This window comes from Anolis sagrei, chromosome 1, assembly GCF_037176765.1.
Source record: "Anolis sagrei isolate rAnoSag1 chromosome 1, rAnoSag1.mat, whole genome shotgun sequence".
NCBI lineage: Eukaryota > Metazoa > Chordata > Lepidosauria > Squamata > Dactyloidae > Anolis > Anolis sagrei.
The window spans coordinates 5,875,462-5,895,801 of NC_090021.1; the positions used below are offsets into that span (position 1 = coordinate 5,875,462).

The following is a 20,340-nucleotide window of genomic DNA, read 5'->3' on the forward strand; positions in this document are numbered from 1 at the left end:
TCCTCTGCCTACCGAAGATGTGTGTTTTCAATTTACTTAACTCCAGTGGAATGCTAATGACTGACCAAGACAGGGATCTGGTTTAAAAAGGAAACAGAAGGCCGAGAGACGCAAGTGTCGAAAGCTCAGAGGGAACACGCTGTTCTCTCTCTCGCTCTCTCTTACCAACATTGCCGTAGAGTCATATTGGCTCGGTTATCTGGCTAGCTAGATTGGTAGCATAACGATGCCTATATGTCTGGCACTGCATCCATTTCCTATTTTGTAATGCTATTTATTAGAAACTAGCTTATATGAGCCAACGTTGTCCAGGTGTGCATTTTCTAATGCTATTTCTTAGAAATAGTTATTGTCAGGTCTACGATTGTATGAATGATCCCATTAGATAATGGACACCTGCATCATGGACACCTGTGTAATGTATACCTGTATAGTATATACCTGTATAATGTACATCTGTAAAGTGTAAACTTGTATAGTGTACACCTGTATAATGTATACCTGTATAATGTATACCTCTATAGTGTACACCTGTATAGTGTACACCTGTATGGTGTATACCTGTATAGTGTACACCTGTATGGTGTATGCCTGTATGTACATCTGTATAACATATACCTGTATAGTGTACCCCTGTATAGTGTAAGCCTGTATGGTGTACACCTGTATAGTGTATACCTGTATAGTGTATACCTGTATAGTGTATACCTGTATAATGTACACCTGTAAAGTGTAAACTTGTATAGTGTACACCTGTATAATGTATACCTGTATAACGTACACCTGTATAATGTACACCTGTATAGTGTACACCTGTATGGTGTACACATGTATATTGTATACCTGTATAGTGTACACCTGTATGGTGTATACCTGTACGGTGTGCATCTGTATAACATATACCTGTATAGTGCATACATGTATATTGTATACCTGTATAGTGTACACCTGTATGGTGTATACCTGTATGGTGTACATCTGTATAACATATACCTGTATAGTGCACACCTATATAGTATAGGCCTGTATGATGTACACCTGTATAGTGTATACCTGTATAATGTACATCTGTAAAGTGTAAACTTGTATAGTATACACCTGTATAATATATACTTGTATAATGTACACCTGTATAATGTATACTTGTATAATGTACACCTGTATAATGTATACCTCTATAGTGTACACCTGTATAGTGTATACCTGTATGGTGTACACATGTATATTGTGTACCTGTATAGTGTACACCTATATAGCATATACCTGTATGGTGTACATCTGTATAACGTATACCTGTATAGTGTACACCTGTATAGTGTAAGCCTGTATGATGTACATCTGTATAGTTTATACCTGTATAGTGTACACCTGTATAATGTATACTTGTATGGTGTACACCTGTATAATGTATACTCTATAGTGTACACCTGTATAGTGTATATCTGTATGGTGTACATATGTATATTGTATACCTGTATAGTGTACACCTGTATGGAGTATACCTGTATGGTGTACATCTGTATAACATATACCTGTATAGTGTACACCTGTATGATGTACACCTGTATAATGTATACTTGTATGGTGTACACCTGCATAATGTACACCTGTGTAATGTATACCTGTATTTCTAATTTCTAACATACACAGTTTCTAAGATGCATCAGGAAGGGTCTGTATGTGTGCCATGTTTGGAATACTTTCTTTAATGTTTAGGTTTGGAGAACTCAAGCGCTTGCTCAACAGTATTTTGATACTTCAGTTAGTTACAAAATAACAGTAACTTCCTTGGCTTTCTGCGTACACCACATACACACAAAAACCCCTCTGTATCTTTTCTCTAATTTAATGGTTTCTAAACAATGGAAGAAGAAGGGCCAACCAAGTGCAAGATAGATGGATAGCATCCTTGAAGTGACTGGCTTGACTCTGAAGGAGCTGGGGTGGTGACGGCTGACAGGGAGCTTTGGTGTGGGTTGGCCCATGAGGTCACAAAGAGTCGCAAGCAACTGAACGAATAAACAACAACAACAAACAATGGTCTTCCAGGTGTTTGGGGGTTGAAGCTACACTGTGGAATGAATGCAGTTTGATACCACTTTAACTGTCGTGGCTCAATGGGAGATGTAGTTTCATAAGGCCTTGTGCCTTATAAAAGCTTTGAGATGATTTGTTCCGATTACTAAAAATGCATGACTGAGCTTGCATTATAACCCTCTGAACACACAGGTGGAAAAGAAAAGGAGGCTCAAATATAAATATATGCATGATTTCACAGCAAGCTGGCTTCAGGAAAGGCAAAAGCTGCACATCGCAAGTGCTGAACCTGACTCAGAACATAGAAGGTGGATTTGAAAGGCAGCAGATCGCAGGAGCTGTCTTCATAGACCTGTCAGCAGCCTATGATACTGTGAACCACCGCCTCCTCCTGAGAAAAATGTATAATATCACAAAGGACTACCACCTCCCCTCTTGATAGGCATGTTGTTGTTGTTCATTCGTTCAGTCGTCTCCGACTCTTCGTGACCTCATGGACCAGCCCACGCCAGAGCTCCCTGTCGGCCGTTACCACCCCCAGCTCCTTCAAGGTCAGTCCAGTCACTTCAAGGATGCCATCCATCCATCTTGCCCTTGGTCGGCCCCTCTTCCTTTTGCCTTCCACTTTCCCCAGCATAATTGTCTTCTCTAGGCTTTCCTGTCTCCTCATGATGTGACCAAAGTACTTCAACTTTGTCTCTAGTATCCTTCCCTCCAGTGAGCAGTCGGGCTTTATTTCCTGGAGGATGGACTGGTTGGATCTTCTCGCAGTCCAAGGCACTCTCAGAACTTTCCTCCAACACCACAGCTCAAAAGCATCGATCTTCCTTCGCTCAGCCTTTCCTAAGGTCCAGCTCTCACATCCGTAGGTTACTACAGGGAATACCATGGCTTTGACTAGGCGGATCTTTGTTGCCAGTCTGATGTCTCTACTCTTCACTATTTTATCGAGACTGGACATTGCTCTCCTCCCAAGAAGGAAGCGTCTTCTGATTTCCTGGCCACAGTCTGCATCTGCAGTAATCTTTGCACCTAGAAATACAAAGTCTGTCACGGCCTCCACGGTTTCTCCCTCTATTTTCCAGTTGTCAATCATTCTTGTTGCCATAATCTTGGTTTTTTTGACGTTTAGCTGCAACCCGGCTTTTGCGCTTTCTTCTTTCACCTTGATTAGAAGGCTCCTCAGCTCCTCCTCGCTTTCGGCCATCAGAGTGGTGTCATCTGCATATCTGAGGTTGTTAATGTTTCTTCCAGCAATTTTCACTCCAGCTTTGCATTCATCCAGCCCCGCACATCGCATGATGTGTTCTGCATACAAGTTAAAAAGGTTGGGTGAGAGGATGCAGCCTTGCCGTACGCCTTTCCCAATCTTGAACCAGTCTGTTGTTCCGTGGTCAGTTCTGACTGTTGCTCCTTGGTCCTTGTACAGATTCCTCAGGAGAGAGGGAAGGGGGCTTGGGATGCCCATCCCACTAAGAACTTGCCACAATTTATTGTGATCCACACAGTCAAAGGCTTTAGAATAGTCAATGAAGCAGAAGTAGATGTTTTTCTGAAACTCCCTGCCTTTCTCCATTATCCAGCGGATATTGGCAATCTGGTCTCTCGTTCCTCTGCCTTTTCTGAACCCAGCTTGAACATCTGGCAACTCTCGCTCCATGTCTTGCTGGAGTCTTCCTTGCAGGATCTTGAGCATTACCTTACTGGCATGAGAAATAAGGGCCACTGTACGGAAGTTTGAGCAGTCTTTCGCATTTCCCTTTTTTGGTATGGGGATATAAGTTGATTTTTTCCAGTCTGATGGCCATTCTTGTGTTTTCCATATTTGCTGGCAAATGGCATGCATCACCTTGACAGCATCATCTTTTAAGATTTTAAACAGTTCAGCTGGGATCCCATCATCTCCTGCTGCCTTGTTGTTAGCAATGCTTCTTAAGGCCCATTCAACCTCACTCCTCAGGATGTCTGGTTCTAATTCATTCACCACACCGTCAAAGCTATCCTCGATATTGTTATCCTTCCTATACAGATCTTCCGTATAGTCTCGCCACCTTCTCTTGATCTCTTCAGCTTCTGTTAGGTCCCTGCCATCTTTGTTTCTTATCATACCAATTTTTGCCTGAAATTTACCTCCAATGTTTCTAATTTTCTGGAAGAGGTCTCGTGTCCTTCCTATTCTGTTGTCTTCTTCCACTTCCATGCATTGCTTATTTAAAAATGGTTCCTTATCTCTTCTGGCTAACCTCTGGAATTGCGCATTTAACTGGCCATATCTCCCCTTACTATCACTGTTTCCTTTTGCTTTCCTCCTTTCTTGGGCTACTTCCAGTGTCTCAGCAGACAACCATTTTGCCTTCTTGGTTTTCTTTTTCTTTGGGACGTACTTTGTTGCTGCCTCCTGAACAATGTCTCGGACTTCTGTCCATAGTTCTTCTGGGACTCTGTTTACTAAATCTAGTCCTTCAAATCTGTTCTTCACTTCCACTGTATATTCGCTAGGAATGTTAGTGAGATCATATCTAACTGGTCTGTGTATTTTCCCTGATCTCTTTAGTTTTATTCTAAATTGGGCAATAAGAAGTTCGTGATCTGAGCTACAGTCAGCCCCAGGTCTTGTTTTCACCAACTGGATGGATGTCCGCCACCTTTGGCTGCAAAGGATGTAGTCAATCTGATTTCGGTGTTGACCGTCTGGAGAGGTCCATGTGTAAAGCCGTCTTTTGGGTTGTTGGAAGAGAGTATTCGTTATACACAGCGAGTTTTCCTGGCAAAATTCTATCAGCCTGCGTCCCGCTTCATTTTGTTCTCCCAGACCATGCTTGCCTGTGATCCCTGTTGTCATTTGACTTCCCACCTTGGCATTCCAGTCTCCTGTAATGAAAATAATGTCTCTTTTTGGTGTATTATCCAGTAGTTCCTGCAGATCCTCATAGAACTGATCTACTTCTGCTTCTTCAGCAGCTGTGGTTGGGGCATATATTTGGATCACTGTAATGTTGAAAGGCTTTCCTTGCACTCGAATTGAGATCATTCTGTCATTTTTTGGGTTGTATCCAAGCACCGCTTTAGCGAATTTCTTATTAATTATGAAGGCTACTCCATTTCTTCGATATTCCTCTTGTCCGCAGTAGTAGATCTGGTGGCCATCTGATGTGAAGTGGCCCATTCCAGTCCATTTCAGTTCGCTGACCCCCAGAATGTCTATCTTTAGTCTTGACATCTCACCAATAACAACATCCAATTTGCCCTGGCTCATAGATCTTACATTCCAGGTTCCTATGGTGTGTTGATCTTTAGAGCTTCCCTAGATCTTCCCTAGATCTAGACACTATGCTCCTATTGATAGGCATAGTACTTTTATATTGTTGCACTTCTGTATTGCATTTATTTGTTTGTTTTCCACCTCCTGAAAAAAATGTATATAATATCACAAAAGGACTACCATCTGACCTGCTTCATAGGAAATCTGCTACAAAACAGGAGCTTTTTTGTTGTTCCAGGGCCAGAGAAGCAGATGGCGGAAACAGAAGAACGGCCTGCCTCAGGGGAGTGTGCTTGCGCCATCATAGAATCATAGAATCAAATCATAGAATCAAACAATTGGAAGAGACCTCCTGGGCCATCCAGTCCAACCCCATTCTGCCAAGAAGCAGGAATATTGCATTCAAAGCACTCCTGACAGATGGCCACCCAGCCTCTGTTTAAAAGCTTCCAAAGAAGGAGCCTCCACCACACTCTGGGGCATAGAGTTCCACTGCTGAACGGCTCTCACAGTCAGGAAGTTCTTCCTCATGTTCAGATGGAATCTCCTCTCTTGTAGTTTGAAGCCATTGTTCCATCGCGTCCTAGTCTCCAGGGAAGCAGAAAACAAGCTTGCTCCCTCTTCCTCCCTGTGGCTTCCTCTCACATATTTATACATGGCTATCATATCCCCTCTCAGCCTTCTCTTCTTCAGGCTAAACATGCCCAGCTCCTTAGGCCGCTCCTCATAGGGCTTGTTCTCCAGACCTTTTATCATTTTAGTCGCCCTCCTCTGGACACATTCCTGCTTGTCAATATCTCTCTTGAATTGTGGTACCCAGAATTGGACACACTATTCCAGGTGTGGTCTAACCAAAGCAGAATAGAGCATGGGTAGCATGACTTCCCTAGATCTAGACACTATGCTCCTATTGATGCAGGCCAAAATCCCATTGGCTTTTTTTGCCGCCACATCACATTGTTGGCTCATGTTTAACTTGTTGTCCACGAGGACTCCAAGATCTTTTTCAATGTTCAATATTTGCACCAATGACCAGCCACTGCCAGAAGGGACAGAGAGTTTCAACTATGCTGACGATCATTCCATCACTGCCCAAGCAGGGAGCTTTGAAATGGTTGAACAGAAGCTCTCCAAAGTTTTATGTGCTTTTCCTGCCTATTACAGAGAAACCAGCTGATTCCTAATCCATCTAAAAAAAAGACATGTGCTTTTCATTTTAAGAACAGACAAGCATCTTGAGCTCTGAGGATCACCTGGGAAGGAACCCCAGTGGAGCATTGCAGCACACCCATATACCAGGAGTGAAGGAAGGGAGGGAGGGAGGAAGGGAGGGAGGGAGGGAGGAAGGGAGGGAAAGAATGCTGCACTCGCAGAGCTCAGGCAGTGTTGTATCTCAGTGTCAATGTTGACTTTTGTGTAGAGGTGGCTGCCATGGTACTGGAAATGGTCCACATTTTCTAATGTTACACCATTAAGCTATATTTCTGGCATTGGAGAGGGATTGGCTGGTGACTTCTGGAAGAGTGCTTTGGTTTTCTCAATGTCCAATGACAAGCCGAGCTTCTCATATGATTCTGCGAAGGTGTTTAGAAGCCCTGTGTGAGGGGGGGGGGGGGGGCAGGGGACAGTTGCCGTTCATTTTCCAGTCCCAATTCAAGGTACAGGTTCTTACCTTTAAAGCCCTGAACGGTTTGGCACCCGCCTACCTGCGTGCCCGCATCTCTGTATACGAACCCACACGATCTCTTCGTTCATCTGGAGAGGCCCTGCTCTTGATCCCACCTGCATCGCAGGTGCGATTGGTGGGGATGAGAGAGAGGGCCTTTTCGGTGGTGGCCCCCCGACTCTGGAACTCACTTCCTAAGGACATCAGACAGGCCCCAACTCTGACAGTCTTTAGGAGGAGCTTGAAGACGTGGTTGTTCCAGTGTGCCTTCCCAGAATATGATCCCATAACACTTTGTCCTCCAAAGTACTTTAGATATTAGGTCAGCTTGTACGTTTTCCACAAACGCCACTTTCACCTTTTCGCCCATGTCCCGGCATCATTTCCAATTTTTAACTTTACATTTGGCCTTCCCACTGTTTTTAATTGTGTGTTGTCTTATTGTTAATTGTTGCATATTTTATTGTCTATGTTTTTTTATTTTAATTGTTTGTATTGTTGTTATTATCGCTTGTATTGTTGTATTTGGGCTCGGCCTCATGTAAGCCGCACCGAGTCCCCTAGGGAGATGGTAGCGGGGTACAAATAAAGTGTTGTTGTTGTTGTTGTTGTTATTATTATTATTATATTATCTTGTCTCCTGTGCTATTCTAATAATATAATATAATGTAATATAATATAATATATTGTATATACATATAATATTTATAATATTACAATGTAATACAATATAATACTACAAGTAATAATATGATATTATAATTATATATTTTATATTACATGTAATATTATTAATCATATTACAATATAATGGTATAATACAATATAGTAATATAGTATAATATATAATACTGATATTGTACTATGCTAATAATATAATATATTGTGTGTGTATATATATATATATATCTGAGTGCCCTTCGAGGTGAGAAGGGCGGGATATAAATGTCGTAAATAAATAAATAAATAATTGTGATTTAAAACGTTTGTGAGATTTTAATGTCACAAATAAATAAATATCGTAAATAAATAAATAAATAAATAATGAATAATAAATAAATAAATGGGATTTAAAATATTTGTGAGATTTTAATGTCACAAATAAATAAACATCGTAAATAAACAAAAATAATAAATAAATAAATAAATTCGATTTTAACTATTTGTGAGATACTAATGTCACAAATAAATAAATGTCGTAAATATTAATAATAAATTAATAATAATTAATTGTGATTTTAAATATTTGTGAGATTTTAATGTCACAAATAAATAAATGTCGTAAATATTAATAATAAATTAATAATAAATAATTGTGATTTTAAATATTTGTGAGTTTTTAATGTCACAAATAAATAAATGTTTTAAATAATAATAATAAAAATAAATAAATAAATTCGATTTTAACTATTTGTGAGATTTTAATGTCACAAATAATTAAATGTTGCAAATAATAATTAATAATTAATAAATAATTGTGATTTTAAATATTTGTGAGATATTAATGTCACAAATAAATAAATGTCATAAATAATAATAAATAAATAGTAAATAATTGCGATTTTAAATATTTGTGAGATTTTAATGTCACAAATAAATAAATGTCGTAAATAATAATAATTAATAAATTAATAAATAATTGTGATTTTAAATATTAGTGAGATATTAATGAAATAAATAAATATATGTTCCGGTCTGTATTGGTGGCCCAATACTATGTATGTATATGTATGTATTTTATATTTTATTCTATATTTTTAAAGTGAATATTGTATTTTTAAATATGTTGTAAACCGCAATGAGTCGCCGTACAGGCTGAGATATTAGCGGTATACAAGTGTACCAAATAAATAAATAAATAAATAAATAATAATAATAAATTAATAATAAATAATTGTGATTTTAAATATTTGTGAGATTTTAACATCACAAATAAATAAATGTCATAAATAAATAATAATTGTGATTTTAAATATTTGTGAGATATTAATGTCACAAATAAATAAATGTCATAAATAATAAATTAATAATAAATAATTGTGATTTAAAATATTTGTGAGATTTTAACGTCACAAATAATTAAATGTCGTAAATAATAATAATAATAATAATAGATTAATAATAAATAATTGTGATTTTAAATATTTATGAGATGTTAATGTCACAAATAAATAAATGTTGTAAATAATAATAATAATAATAAATAATTGTGATTTTAAATATTTGTGAGATTTTAATGTCACAAATATATAAATGTCGTAAATAATAATAATAATAAATAAATAATTGTGATTTTAAATATTTGTGAGATATTAATTTCACAAATAAATAAATGTCATAAATAAATAAATAATGGGATTTAAAATATTTATGAGATTTTAATGTCACAAATATATAAATGTCATAAATAATAATAATAATAATAAATAATTGTGATTTTAAATATTTGTGAGATATTAATTTCACAAATAAATAAATGTCATAAATAATAATTAATTAATAAATAGTAAATAATTGTGATTTTAAATATTTGTGAGATTTTAATGTCACAAATAAATAAATCTTGTAAATAATAAATAAATAAACACAAATAATTGTGATTTAAAATATTGAAAATGCAAACTGTCACAATCCAGTTTGAGAATGCAGATTAACTGCTTTGAACTGGATTATAGGAGTCTACCCTGCTCTATAAACCAGCTGCATCCAGAAATAGGTTAACAGAGAAGTGCAGAGCCAGCCAAAGGGTCATTTTAATAAAAGGGGGCGTGGTATGCAAATAGGGGGCGTGGCTTCCCACTGCTCAAGGCACGGCATCTTCTGGGGAGGCGGGGTTTCCATTTAGGGGCGTTTCTATGGAGTAGGAAGGCGTGGCTTGGGCGGAGCGTTCTATTCTTAGTGAAAGACTTGCCCTCGCTTGATGCGCGGAGGGGGCGTGGCCTGAGAGAAAGGGGGCGTGGCCTGGGCTGATTATTAACCCTAAGGCGCAAACGGTGGCCCGAGCGAAGGCAAGCATGGCGGCGAACCGGTGCTTGGTGCTGTTCGACCTCGGTGGGGTCCTTTTCGGGTCCGGCGCGCAAGGTTTCCTCCGGAGCTTCCAATCGCGGGGCCTTTCCGGGTGGGTAGCCGCTTTTCCGCCCGCCCGACTCTCTTTTATCTCCGGGCCTCCTGCGCGGCAAACAAAGAATTTAACTCCCTTTACTTTCTTTAATACGTTGTGTATCGCGCCCGACCGCGCGTGATCCACAAAATCCTCAAATATCCATTTTTAATGTGTGTGTGTGTTTTTAAGAAGCTTTCAAATTTTGAGGTGGAATGGGAGAGAAAAGAACCCTTGCCTGTTTGAAGCAAGTGTCAATGTTGCAATTAGCAAGCTTGCATAGCCTTACAGCTGCAAAGTCAATCAGTGAAGGTATTTGCGTGGAGGTAGCCTGGCTGTTGTTACCTGGAGGCACCCTCAGTGGAATGATGTCCAGGGTGGGAGGAAGAACTCTTTATCTGTTTAGAGCAAGTGTCATTGCTGCAATTAGCAAGCTTGAATAGCCTTACAACTGCAAAGTCAATCAGTGAAGGTATTTGCGTGGAGGTAGCCTTGCTGTTGTTGCCTGGAGGCACCCTCTGTGGAATGAAATAACTCTTTCTCTGTTTGAAGCGAGTGTCAATGTTGCAATTAGCAAGCTTGAATAGCCTTACAGCTGCAAAGTCAATCAGTGAAGGTATTTGCGTGGAGGTAGCCTGGCTGTTGTTGCCTGGAGGCACCCTCTGTGGAATGAAATAACTCTTTCTCTGTTTGAAGCAAGTGTCAATGTTGCAATTAGCAAGCTTGAATAGCCTTACAACTGCAAAGTCAATCAGTGAAGGTATTTGCGTGGAGGAAGCTTGGCTGTTGTTACCTGGAGGCACCCTCAGTGGAATGATGTCCGGGGTGGGAGGAAGAACTCTTTATCTGTTTAGAGCAAGTGCCATTGCTGCAATTAGCAAGCTTGAATAGCCTTACAGCTGCAAAGTCAATCAGTGAGTGTATTTGCGTGGAGGAGGCCTGGCTCTTGTTGCCTGGAGGCACCCTCTGTGGAATGATGTCCAGGGTGGGAGGAAGAACTCTTTTGTCGGTTTGAAACAAGTGTCAATGTTGCAATTGGCAAGCTTGAGTAGCCTTGCAGCTGCAAAGCCAATCAGTGAAGGTATCTGCTTGGAGGTAGCCTGGCTGTTGTTGCCTGGAGGCACCCTCTGTGGGATAAAAGTACTCTTTGTCTGTTTGAAGCAAGTGTCAGTGTTGCAGTTTAGCAAGCTTGAGTAGCCTTGCAGCTGCAAAGCCAATCAGTGAGGGTATCTGAGTGGAGGTAGCCTGGCTGTTGTTGCCTGGAGGCACCCTCAGTGGAATGATATCCAGGGTGGGAGGAAGAACTCTTTATCTGTTTAGAGCAAGTGTCATTGTTGCAATTAGCAAGCTTGAATAGCCTTGCAGCTGCCAAGCCAAACAGGGAGGGCATCTGAGTGGAGGTAGCCTGGCTGTTGTTGCCTGGAGGCACCCTCTGTGGAATGAAATAACTCTTTCTCTATTTGAAGCAAGTGTCAATGTTGCAATTAGCAAGCTTGAATAGCCTTACAGCTGCAAAGTCAATCAGTGGTTCCGGTATGGCGGTTAGCAGCAAGAATCAGAGCTGCGCCGATTAAAACCTAAATCTGAGGGAATCCAGGGCGAGCCCCCCCTCCCTTGACCACCCAAACTCGAGGAGAGAAACACCGGAAGACCTCGGCTACTGTCAGGGGCCTGAGCAGCCTGGGGGAATCCCAAGGAACACAAAAAAGGGATCCGGCAAGGCAGAGGAAGGAAGACAAGGGAGCGCCGCCATTACAACGCGGCCGGCTCCCCTCTCCTTCTCTCCGTACAGCACCAATCGAGACCTGGAGGGCGAGGAGGCGGAGTTGCAGTAGTCTATAAAAATTCCATCCCTCTGACCAGAGGCCCCATCCCGCAGTCAACCAATTTCAAATGTGTCCACCTGAGGGTGGGTGACCGGGACAGAATAGGGATTCTGCTACTGTACCGCCCACCTCGCTGCACTACGGTCTCCCTACCTGAGCTAGCAGGGGTGGTCTCGAGCCTGGCATTGGAGTCCCAACGGCTTCTTGTGCTGGGGGACTTCAATGTACATGCCGAGGCTACCCTAGGAGGAGCGGCTCAGGACTTCATGTCTTCCATGGCACCCATGGGGCTGTCCCAACGGGTATCTGGCCCCACCCACAGTGCTGGACACACATTAGATCTGGTTTTCTGCCAGGGAGGGGAGCAAGGTGGCGGTGTTGAGGAGTTGTCCACCTCTCTGTTGCCATGGACCGACCACTATCTGGTCAGATTTAGACTTACTGCTCCTCCTAACCTCTGCAGAGGTGGGGGACCCATTAAGCTGGTCCGCCCCAGGAGGCTTATGGATCCGAACGGATTCCTGATGGCTCTTGGGGATTTTCCCACCACCTCAGTTGGTGATCCTGTTGATGCCCTGGTGTCTCTCTGGAATGGGGAGATGACTAGGGCAATAGACACGATCGCTCCGGAACGTCCCCTCTCAAGTAGCCGAGCTAAACCAGCCCCTTGGTTCACTGAGGAGCTGGCAGCGATGAAGCGAAGGAAGAGGAGACTAGAGCGCGTGTGGCGTTCGGACCCGAGCGAGTTAAACCGAACACGGTTTGTTGCCCTTTTAAGGGCATATGCCGTGGCAATAAAGGCGGCAAAGAAATCTTTCTTTGCGGCCAATATTGCGTCCGCAAAGAACCGTCTGGCTGAGCTGTTTCGTGTTGTCAGAGGTCTATTAAATCCCACCACTTCGGATGGGAACCCTGACAACTCGACGGCCCGCTGTGAAGCATTTGCTCGGTTCTTTGCGGTGTTCTGACCTGGACACCATGTTAACGGCAGTCTCAGAGGATGTAACACGAGCATCTGCTTATCCGATTTCGTTGGATTCATTTCAATTGGTGAAACCTGAGGATGGAGACAAGATACTTGGAGGAATGAGGGCAACCACATGCATCCTAGACCCCTGCCCATCCTGGCTTCTAAAGGAGGCCAGAGGGGGATTGGCCGAGTGGGTGACGGTGGTGGTTAATGCCTCCCTTCGGGAAGGCAAAATTCCAGCCAGCTTAAAACAAGCTGTGATAAAACCGCTGTTGAAAAAACCATCACTGGACCCCACTCAATTCGTCAACTATCGGCCTGTTTCCAATCTTCCCTTTTTGGGCAAAGTCCTGGAACGTGTGGTGGCCTCACAACTCCAGGTATTCTTGGTAGACACTGATTATCTAGATCCAGCACAGTCTGGTTTCAGGCCGGGACACGGTACTGAGACAGCCTTGGTCGCCTTAGTGGATGATCTGCGCAGGGAGCTAGACAGGGGAAGTGTGTCCCTGTTAGTTCTGCTGGACCTCTCAGCGGCCTTCGATACCGTCGACCACGGTATCCTTCTGAGACGCCTCGCGGGAATGGGCCTTGATGGCACTGCTCTGCAGTGGCTCAGGTCCTTCCTAGAGGATCGCACTCAGAAGGTGTTGCTGGGGGACAACTGCTCTACCTCACAACCATTGTCTTGTGGGGTTCCGCAGGGCTCAATACTGTCCCCCATGTTATTTAACATCTACATGAAGCCGTTGGGAGAGATCATCCGGAGTTTCGGGGTGCGGTGCTATCTGTACGCAGATGACGTCCAACTCTGTCACTCCTTCCCACCTACTACTAAGGAGGCTGTCGAGGTCCTGAACCGCTGCTTGGCCGCTGTGTCGGACTGGATGAGGGCTAACAAATTGAAATTGAATCCAGATAAGACAGAGGCACTCCTGGTCAGTCGAAAGGCCGAACAGGGTATAGGGTTACAGCCTGTGTTAGACGGGGTTACACTCTCCCTGAAGACGCAGGTTCGCAGCTTGGGTGTGATCCTGGACTCTTCGCTAAGCTTGGAACCCCAAGTTTCGGCGGTGTCCAGAGGAGCATTTGCACAACTCAAACTTGTGCGCCAGTTGCGCCCGTACCTTGGGAAGTCTGACTTGGCCACGGTAGTCCACGCTCTGGTTACATCCCGGATTGATTACTGCAACGCGCTCTACGTGGGGTTGCCCTTGAAGACTGCCCGGAAGCTGCAGATGGTCCAGCGCTCAGCGGCCAGGTTACTAACGGGAGCGGCACTCAGGGAGCATACCACTCCTCTGCTGAGCCAGCTCCACTGGCTGCCAATCCGCTACCGGGCACAATTCAAGGTGCTGGCTTTAGCCTATAAAGCCCTAAACGGTTCCGGCCCTGCTTACCTCTCCGAACGCATCTCCACCTATGAACCGACGAGGACGTTAAGATCGTCCGGGGAGGCCCTGCTCTCGGTCCCGCCTGCATTGCAGGCGCGGCTGGCGGGGACGAGGGACAGGGCCTTCTCGGTGGTGGCCCCTCGGCTATGGAATGCCCTACCCGTAGACATCAGGCAGGCCCCTTCGTTGCTGGAGTTCCGGAGGAAGGTCAAGACGTGGCTCTATGAACAGGCGTTTGGTCAACATGGCAATTGAACTCATGAAGACGGTATAAATGAACAAGGAATGGTAGAAGGATTACGAGAACGGAATCTGATTTTTACTGAGGCGTTGATGACTATGTTGTGTTGTTGTGTTGTTTGTATTGTCCATTGTGTATACTGTGTTTTAACTCATTGTTATTGTAATAAATTGCATTGTAAACCGCATTGAGTCGCCGAATTAGGCTGAAAAATGCGGTATAAAAATAAAGCAAATAAATAAATAAATAAATAAATAAATTTGCGTGGAGGAAACCTGGCTGTTGTTGCCTGGAGGCACCCTCAGTGGAATGATGTCCAGGGTGGGAGGAAGAACTCTTTTATCTGTTTGGAGCAAGTGTCAATGTTGCAATTAGCAAGCTTGAATAGCTTTGCAGCGGCAAAGCCAATCAGTGAGGGTATCTGTGTGGAGGTATTTATTATTATTATTATTATTATTATTATTATTTATCAACTTTATTTGTACCCCGCTAGCATCTCCCGAAGGACTCGATGCAGCTTACAAAGGCCAAGGCCTCAAAACACAACATAACAATACAACCTAAAGCAAATTAAAATAGTTAAAACAATATTAAACAACAAAACAACAAGCAATAAACAATACACCAAAAACACAATAAAACTGGCCGGGCCAGAGTAATGGGTACAGAATTAAAAGTGCTGATATGACAGGTGATACGTAAGGATTATAGGGTAGGTGCAATGTGCAGTGTGCGGCAATCTTAGTTCTACTAAAGTGCTTCTGGTAGGTAGCCTGGCTGTTGTTGCCTGGAGGCACCCTCTGTGGAATAATGTCCAGGATGTGAGGAAGAACTCTTTTGTCTGTTTGAGGCAAGTGTGAATGTTGCAGTTGGCCAGCTTGATTAGCATTGAATAGCCTTACAGCTTCAAAGCCTGGGGAATCCTTTGTTGGGAGGTGTTAGCTGTATGGCCCTTCCATACTGTCCTATATCCCAGACAATCAAGGTAGAAAAATCCCACATTGTCTGCTTTGAACTGGAATATATGGCAGTGTGGACTCAGATCGTCCAGTTCAAAGCAGATATTGTGGGATTTTCTGCCTTGATATTCTGGGATAAAGGGCTTGTGTGGAAGGGCCCATGGAGAAACCACTGAAATCCACAAGCACGTGGACAATTTCAACAGAAAGGAGGAAACCATGAAAATAAACAAAATCTGGCCACCAGTATAACAAAAAACACTATAATCATAACAGTAAATAAAGAATAACACTCAAAAACAGGGGAATTCTAGACAAGAAACAATCAGGGCCAGGCAACACATCCCAATGAAGGATTTCAGGTGGTGCAATACCAGCTAGACAGTGTAATTTCTCCAGTGGTGTAGGGCGCAGACACCCCGTGATAATTCGGCATGTCTCATTAAGAGCCACATCCACTGTTTTAGCGTGGTGAGATGTGTTCCACACTGGGCACGCCTACTCAGCAGCAGAGTAGCATAGCGCAAGGGCAGGTGTCTTCACTGTGTCTGGTTGTGATCCCCAGGTTGTGCCAGACATGAGAGAAGCCTCCCCGCAGGATTGCAACACATCCCGTGTGCAACGTCTTTAACATTCTCTCACACCAGAAGCGACTTGCAGCATGACCACAACAACAACAACAACAACAATAGGGTTGTTGTAGGTCTTTTCGGGCTATATGGCCATGTTCTAGAGGCATTTTCTCCTGACGTTTCGCCTGCATCTATGGCAAGCATCCTCACAGGTAGTGAGGTCTGTTGGAACTAGGAAAAAAGGGTTTATATATCTGTGGAAAGACCACATGGGACAGTAATAAAATGCAAGAGCCAAAAATTAAGTTATGGGTAAGAAGGGCCAATTAGTCATGTGACATTACTCACACCAATTAATTAATTAATTAATTTTATTTACAGTATTTATATTCCGCCCTTCTCACCCCACAGGGGACTCAGGGTGGATGACAATGTACATATACATGGTAAGCATTCAATACCACTTAGACATACAACATATATAGACAGACACAGAGGCAATTTACCATTCCAGCTTTCTGGCTTCATGAGGTATGCTCGATGCCAGCCACAGGGGGGAGCTGCCGCTTCACCATCCACTTGTGACACCGAGTCCTTTGATGGAGTACTTCCTCATTCTTCTGCACAGTGCTGGAAAATTTTATAGTGTCGTAAATTAGTTAAATTGGCCTCCCTGCATTAAACGGTATCTAAATTTCCTACTTGACAGATGCAACTGTCAAGGCCCAAGCTACCTATCCGAACGTATCTCTGCCTATGAACCCACCAGGACTCTAAGATCTTCTGGGGAGGCCGTGCTCTCGATCCCGCCTGCATCACAAGCACGGCTGGCGGGGACGAGGGACAGGGTCTTCTCTGTGGTGGCCCCTCGGCTGTGGAACGCCCTTCCCATGGACATTAGATCAGCCCCTTCGTTAATGGTGTTCCGAAGAAAACTAAAAACCTGGCTGTTTGAACAGGCATTCAGATAAACAGTGCAATGTACACGATGATTATAGGAAACGGAATTATGGATGACAAATTGGATCACGATTCTAGTTATGGGACATGAATGTGTTGTTATTGATGTGTCATTATTCTGTATATTATGCTGTTAATGGTTTTTAATAGGCCTGGGTAACAACGCAAAAATTTGTTTCTAAAATCGATTTGTAATTGGGGGGTTTTTTTGTTTCGATATTTAAAATAATTACAAAATTTTCCAAAAAAAAAAGTTCAGTATTTACGAAATTTCGTAAATATTTACAAAACATTTTGTAAAGATGGCGCCCTTTTTTTCAATATTTTTTAAATATTTTTTAAATTTAATTATTAATTTAGTAGAATAGGGAGGAGAAATTAAAATTATTATTAAGGAGGGAAGGCAGGCACTCACTCTGGCGGGCCCTCTCGCTCGCCATAGATGCAGGCGAAAAGTCAGGAGAAAATGCCTCTAGGCCATATAGCCTGAAAAAACCTACAACAACCCAATCAGGGACATCTAATCACCTCTCAACAAAAGATTGCTCCAGGCACTGCCAAGCCATCAAATGCTAATCAAGGTGGTCAGTTGAAACATTCACACCTCGCTCCAGCAGACAAGAGTCCTTTGTCCCACCCTGGTCATTATTCCACATAAATATAAACCCTTTTTCCTACTTCCAACAGACCTCACTACCTCTGAGGATGCTTGCCATAGATGCAGGCAAAACGTCAGGAGAGAATGCCTCGCTCGCCCCTCTCGCTCGCCGCTCGCTCGCCCCTCTCGCTCGCCCCGCTCGCTCGCCGCTCGCTTGCCCCTCTCGCTCGCCATAGATGCAGGCGAAAAGTCAGGAGAAAGCTCCCAGCAAGCATCGGCAGGCGGCCATCTTACGTATTTCCGAAATGGACGGAAATACAAAATTTTTTGGCGCCTGCCGTTTCGATATTTAAAAACACTTCCAGGTTAAAAAAAAAGTTTTGTAATCGTTTCGTAATTCAAAAATTAACGAATTTTTTAACGAATTACGAATTAATGAAACGAATTGACCAGCCCTAGTTTTTAAATATTGTATGTTGTTGGATTGACTTTTTGCTCTTGTTGTGAACCGCGTTGAATCGCCTACGGGCTGAGAAACTGCGGTATACAAGCAAAGTAAATAAATAAATAAAATAAACTGTCTTTCAGGCTGCATAGGTCAACAGCAAGCTAGACTATTAATAGTCGGGAGCTCACTCAGGTGCCACATGGATCAACTCTGCTCAGGGGAAGGGAGGAGGAGAAGCACCAATCAGGGGGGTTGTTGTCACGCCTTTTTTTGTAGTCAGTCTCTTGCGTCCCGACATACGCATTGTCTTAGCACTATTCAGAGGGTTTTGCAAGGCCAGTCACTCTCATTGCAACTGTGTGGTAATAGTGAGGCTGCGGACCATATTTTAGTTCTTGGGGAGCACAGGTTGGGAACCACTGGTGTAGATGCACCCTTAGTGACATTTCAATCCAAAGTTGCTACTAACAGTGAGAGAAATAAGATTGAACACTGTGAAAGCCACTCACTGCATGGCTGTCGGCCTCTTCTCAGTAGACTCAAATCAAGGAAAAGCTTAATGAGAACCACGACTCCTCTTGACGTTCTCCCAGCAACAGCAAGATTATCACTCTGGGCAGCTAAACCAGGAAATCCCAAGTGGATGACCCCCCCCCCCCCCCCACGAGGGTCTTCCTCCAAGGGCAAACCAAGAATGGGCAACTTGGAAGACACAGAAGTGGAGTGGGCAGATCAAAAGACAACCTGGCCAAATGGCACTACCTAAAAGAATCCAACACCTTGTGTGACTGTGGAGCGGAACAGACAACTCCGCATCTGTATGCTTGTCCATTATGCCCTGCCTCATGTACAGAGGAAGAATTGTTGGAGGCTACAGACAATGCCGTTGCTGCTGCCCGTTTTTGGTCAAAAGATATTTAGTCGCTTTTGCGGTCTATTTTTATCCGTTTTATACTAATTTATGCAACGCTTTTGATACGAAATAAATAAATACAAAGTTAATAGGTTCTTGCGGGTTTTTTCGGGCTATATGGCCATGTTCTAGAGGAATTTTCTCCTGACGTTTCGCCTGCATCTATGGCACGCATCCTCAGAGGTACCATCCTCCTACCTCTGAGGATGCTTGCCATAGATGCAGGCGAAACATCAGGAGAAAATGCCTCTAGAACATGGCCATATAGCCCGAAAAAACCCATAAGAACCTATTGATTCCAGCCATGAAAGCCTTCGACAATACATTAAATACAAAGTTCAAAACAATTTCAAAAATGTATTTCAACTTTAGACAAAACTATATTCACTTTAAGAACTGTGATGCCATAGTTGCGGAAGGGGAAGACACAGAAGAAAAGGAACCTAAAATAAACCAATAGTACAGTATTGAACTTGATCATAAGTTCTTGATATCTACTCAATATCAGTATGTTTCTAAAACAGATAAGCTCTTAGTTAACTGCCATTCGAGGGGCTTGATAGATGCTGGGTGTCAGAGGGGTCATCAAAGACCATCACAAAATACAGTATTTTCTGATGGTTATGAGGATTCCATATGGGAGGTTTGAGCCAATTCTACCGTTGGTGGAGTTCAGAATGAACTATAAACGACAACTCCCAAATACCAAGGTCTATTTTCCCCAAACTCCACCAGTGTTCACATTTGGGCATATTGAGTATTCGTGCCAAATTTGGTCCAGATCCACCATTGCATGAGTCCACAGTACTCTCTGGATATAGGTGAACTACAACTCCCAAACTCAAAGTCAACGCCCACTAAACCCTTCCAGTATTTTCCGTTGGTCATGGGAGTTCTGTGTGCCAAGTTTGGTTCAAATCCATCGCAAGCAGAGTTCAGAATGCTCTTTGATTATAGGTGAACTATAAATCCCAGCAACGACAAGTCCCAAATATCAAGGTCTATTTTCCCCAAACTCCACCAGTGTCCACATTTGGGTATGTTGAGTATTCGTGCCAGGTTTGGTCCAGATCCACCATTGCATGAGTCCACAGTACTCTCTGGATATAGGTGAACTACAACTCCCAAACTCAAAGTCAACGCCCACTAAACCCTTCCAGTATTTTCCGTTGGTCATGGAAGTTCTGTGTGCCAAGTTTGGTTCCAATCCATCGCTAGCAGAGTTTAGAATGCTCTTTGATTATAGGTGAACTACAAATCCCAGCAACTACAACTCCCAAATGACAAAATCAACCTCTCCCCAACCCCACCAATATTCAAATTGGATATTTACATGACGATTCATAACAGGAGCAAAATGACTGTTATGAAGTAGCAACGAAAACAATGTTATG

The 20,340-nt window shown here is 42.8% G+C and overlaps 1 protein-coding gene across 2 annotated transcripts in view; it reads left to right on the plus strand.

The window, feature by feature from the left end:
* Positions 1-9,935: 9,935 nt before the first annotated feature.
* EPHX2 (epoxide hydrolase 2) overlaps positions 9,936-20,340 on the plus strand; it is a 109,247-nt gene continuing 98,842 nt past the window's right edge. For both annotated transcript variants that reach the window (XM_067462580.1, XM_067462574.1), the window contains exon 1: positions 9,936-10,083. In XM_067462580.1, coding sequence (XP_067318681.1) covers positions 9,980-10,083 — 104 coding nt within the window. In that variant the 5' untranslated portion in view covers positions 9,936-9,979. The remainder of the gene's footprint in view (positions 10,084-20,340) is intronic.